The sequence below is a fragment of the Trichosurus vulpecula genome, chromosome 6, assembly GCF_011100635.1.
Source record: "Trichosurus vulpecula isolate mTriVul1 chromosome 6, mTriVul1.pri, whole genome shotgun sequence".
NCBI lineage: Eukaryota > Metazoa > Chordata > Mammalia > Diprotodontia > Phalangeridae > Trichosurus > Trichosurus vulpecula.
In genome coordinates, this window is record NC_050578.1 from 284,932,967 (window position 1) to 284,937,667 (window position 4,701).

At 46.7% G+C, this 4,701-nt stretch overlaps 1 protein-coding gene across 1 annotated transcript; it reads right to left on the reverse strand.

Annotated features, from left to right (window-relative positions):
• Positions 1–2,868: 2,868 nt before the first annotated feature.
• LOC118855259 (olfactory receptor 1020-like) lies at positions 2,869–4,301 on the reverse strand. Its single transcript, XM_036765338.1, has 3 exons — positions 4,269–4,301; positions 3,100–4,041; positions 2,869–3,009 (listed from the first exon to the last, which is right to left on the reverse strand). The coding sequence occupies exons 1-3, from the start codon at positions 4,299–4,301 to the stop codon at positions 2,869–2,871; spliced, it is 1,116 nt and encodes a 371-aa protein (XP_036621233.1).
• Between the last annotated feature and the right edge of the window lie 400 nt (positions 4,302–4,701).

Below are 4,701 nucleotides of genomic sequence, written 5' to 3' on the forward strand. Positions count from 1 at the left end.
TCATCAAGGACTCCTAATTTAATTAAGAAAACAAAGGCCAAACTCCTCAGGGGCACTTGATTGAATAAGCGCTAAAAGCCCACCTTAATTACCAATATATTTCCTCATTTCTTCAAAACCATACCGTGTTTATTTTGTGAAAATCTCACATTTACTTCTCTGTGCACAGTTTTTCTCTCAGTTGAATTCCTTGAGAACAGGGACAATTTTATTTGTGTCATTTATTCCCAGTGCCTAAAGTGGTAAGTGCTTATTAAATGCTTCTTGAGTGGAAAAAGTGAAGTGAATCAAGATGTGGACCTGGGAAGTGCGAGATGACACCACAAAATTGAATTCATTATATTTTAATGGACAAGAGATGACTGATTACTGGTGTGGGACTGATGAAAATCAGTTCTTTGTATGCTTCCTGACCATCAGCTTGTTAGAGCAAAGTTCAGAGTCAATACTAAATTATAAAAAATAAAAATGAGATGTTATGGTATACAGTAAAGTAACTCTAACCTGACCTGTTCAAACAAACTGTTGACACTCCAAAGTGGGAAATGGATAAATGAATTGTTATAGACACAGACTATTAACATTTCCTAAGGAAAGGTAAGCAGTAAATCAATTGCCACAACGAGGAGGCAAAAACAGCTTAGGAACCACCTCAGCCTCCAAACACTCAATCTCTTTGCCAAGAGTAGAGACATGGCAGCTAAGAACAACACTGATCTAGAATACAGGCTTTTGTATTGTCTTACCAAAGAAGACGATGATGGTAGAGTATGAACCGTATCACTTTATAAAACTGAGAAGCAACAGAAGGGGGAAAATTTACAAAAACTTTGTCAAGAGGCCTAAGCCAGATTATCCCAAGGATGCATATTTAGAGATGAAACTAGAAAGAGGATAATGTGCACATGAAAAATTGAAATATGCAAATATGTCTATAATATAAAATAATATGATATAAAAAAGATACTTTTCACCACCAGTTGTGGTAGAGCCACCCTATTTGGATGTGCTACATGAGGAAGAAGAAATGGCACTAACCCTAACACAATGGGAAGAGCAGCAGAGTCCAACCAAATGTCCATACACAGACGCTGGTATGTTGGTAGGTTGTGTCAAAAAAGTGTGAAGATGATGTGGAATGATCCCTTCTCAAGCTATGTGAAAGAAGGGCACCAAATGCTTGGAATATCTTCAACCTTATTACTTTCCAATGGCAAGCCCAAGCCACAACTAGTGACTGAGACACTTTCACAAAATTTTTATGAGATGAATCTACAAATTTATGAAGGGCATTCTTGATGAACATGTGGGAAGAGAAGGGGCAGTTTTTCAGAATATTCTACAACAAACCATTTCTTTACAGTCACACAATTGACAAGTGCAAGTGCAGACAAGGTCCCTAAGCATGCTTATTATTTGTTGACTGTCAAAATCATTTACCTTCAGAGTCTGCTTCAGTGGGCTGCCTCATATGCATGTATAGAAGTCTTGTGAGAGTCCCTGAAGGATACAACAATGGAGATAACTTTACCCAAGAACCTTTCAATTACGAACACCAAGGGAGGGCTACAATGGGGAGAAATATTCTTGTTGACAGTGGGATTGTATCTGGGAAATTTTTCTTAGCTTTTAATGACTTCAACTTCTCCCTGAACTAAATGGGCTCCAAGAGCCCATCACCAAAGTTCTCCTGAACCAAAGGTCCACGTACTTAACTGGGTGGGACCAGATACGCCAAGAGCAGCTAGGTCAGGCTGCCTTGGATTGAGGAAGAGAAGTGGAAGATTAATTAGCCTGCTAGGGATCCCATCTAACAATACCCAGGGGGAGGTTGAGATTTTAAAAATTTCTGCCTAGTTCCCTTGTAATGAGACCAAGGGGAGATGACCCCAAGGGTCTCATTCTTTCCTTAGCTTATAGTGCTCCCAGGAAAGGAAGTCCTAATGGGACATGTGCTGTGGCAAGGGACCTTGTTAGCCAGGCTGGGCTAGAGTTGGATCTCAGTCCCATTCTCTCTCCAAGGAGGTCCAGTTTCTTCCTAAGACTCTAAGCTAACCTTTTGTTTTCACAGTCATCCTTCATGTCCCAGGCCCCTTCATTCTCTTCCATCCAGCCTACCCTCAGAGAAGGACTTGAGATCACTTCTTCGTCATCTCCCTTGTCAGTTAATCCACTCAGTCAGCAGACTGGCAGTGATTGTAGGCTGACAAGTCTAGTCCCCAAAACTTTAAAGAGCAGGTGAATGAGGCCGAGGGAGGGAATTGGACTGCCAATGACCACATAGTTGTTATTGGCCAGTTGTGTTCATAACCCTATGAAGGGTTTTCTTGGAGATGGATTCTAATAATTATTTATAATAATATAATATATAATATAAATATATTTCTTGGAGATGGATTCTTCAGAGATTCTGGATGGCTTTGCCATTTCCTTCTGCGGCAGGTTTTACATATGGGGAAAGTGATACCAGCAGGGCAAAATGACTTGCCCAGGGTCACATAGCTAGGAAGTGTCAGAGGCTGGATTTGAACTTGCTGACTCCAGGTCAGTGCTCTATCCCTTGCACCACCTAGCTGTCAAGGTTGAAAGGTCCTGATTTCTGTGTTCAGTACACTGTGCTGGACATTGAGGGCAGAAAACGAGTCAAACTTGGCTAGTAGGGGAGATAAGACAGGTACACATATAATTGGTGGAGGATGATGAATGTGTTATGAAAGGTCAGGGCAGCGCTGTGAGGGTTCAGAGGGGGAAGACCCTAAGGAATCATAGGAGTCCGAGCTGCAAGAGGACTTAGGCACCCTCTAAACCTAGCCCCGCCATTGTACAGAGGACACTGAGGGTCACAGAGGGAAAGGAACTAGCCTCAGGTTAGTAGTAGATGGGAGCCAAGAGATGACTCTCTATGAAGCCGAGGCCGACGCTTCGCCCTCCCAGAATGCTTTGGGGGGCCAGGGCCTCCTCTCGGCCATCTTGTTGACCTGCTCGCTCTGGCTCGCCACGGGGCCCATCCTTGAATGAGGAGGGTTGCGAGGCGGGCACCGTGAGTGCCACCCTTCCCCTGACTCATCAGGTCCCTTGGCTCCCAAGCCTGTGTCCCACAGCGCGCTTGATTGCAGCCTTGACCTCTTTGTTTCGGAGTGTGTAAATGAGTGGGTTGAGGAGCGGTGTGACAGCTGTGTAAAGCACAGCCACCACACGGTCCTGGGACAGGGTATGTCGCGAGCGGGGGCGGAGGTACATGAAGCCCGCACAGCCGTAGTGGATGACCACCACGGTCAGATGCGCAGCACACGTGGAGAAGGCCTTCCTGCGGCCATCGGGAGAGTTGATGCGCAGAACAGCAGAAACAATGAGCACGTAGGAGAGGAAGGTGAGGGAGAAGCAGCCCAGGACCAGGAAGCCAGTGACGGCGAAGAGAAGGAGTTCATTGATGTGAACGTCCGAGCAGGCCAGCTTCAGCAAGGGGGCGATGTCGCAGAAGAAATGCTGAACTTGCCGGCCTCGGCAGAAGATCACACGACTCATTAGGACCGCGTGCAGCAACGAGTGGAAGAAGCCGACCGACCAGATGAGGCAGGTGAGCGCCAGGCAGAGGGGCCGCGTCATCAGCAGCGGGTACTGCAGCGGACTGAAGATGGCCAGGTAGCGATCGAAGCCCATGAGTGTGAGCAGCATCGCCTCTGTGCTCCCCAAGAAGTGGAAGAAAAACATTTGAGCAAGGCAGCCCTGGCGAGAGATGGCCTGCGCCACTGCTAGGAAGTTGGTGAACATCTTGGGGACGGTGGTGGATGAGTAGAAGATGTCAATGAAGGAGAGGATACTGATGAAGAAGTACATGGGGGTGTGCAGCCCCCGCTCAGTCCAGATCACCAGCATGATAGTCACATTCCCCACCACATTGGCTGAATAGATGAGGAGGAAGATGAGGAAGAGGAACTTCTGCAGGTCTGCTGAGTCTGAGAGGCCCAGGAGGAGAAACTCAGTCACCAGCGTCTGGTTGCCCTCCTCCATCTCCCTCACGCTGGGCAAGGGCAGGTGATTCTGGGAGGATGGAAAGATAGCGGATGGAAAGGTCAGGAGCCTGGGGGCCTAGTGAGGGATAGCTCTGCCCCAACTCTGCCCTCTGTCTCCTTTTCCATAACAGGATGGGCTGGCCTCTCTCCCAACTGGACACTCACCTTTCAATTATTTCTTTGAGTCACTCTCTCCCTGCAATGGACATAATCTCCTAACCCCTCCCCCTTTTAGCTTCCTGCTGAGAAACTTACCCTTTCCTGGAAGCCTTCCCCGATTTGTCCCATGTAGCAATGATTATTCCCTTCCTTGGAGAGTTTCTCACATTCTGTGCAAAGGAAACTAGTAGGCAGCACTGAAGTATGGCCGGGGACAAATCTGGTCCTGCCACTGTGACTTCTGACTAGTCCATGAATGTCCCCTTCTCATTTCTAGAAGGTAGCATTTGGAGATGATTTCTATCCCTTTCGTCTCTAAATCCTATTACTCATTATTAAGAGGGCAGTAACTCAGTCTGATAACGTAGTCTTGGTTTGTCTCATTTGGAAGTCCGTGACTCATTGCCCAAAATGTGTCGTTCAGTTAGGATCCCACTAGCCCAGACTCCCAAAGGGCTTGAAGGCCTGGAGCATCTCAGAGTGAACCCAGTAAGATGAGATTTCACAGAGACAAATGCAAGGTCTCAGG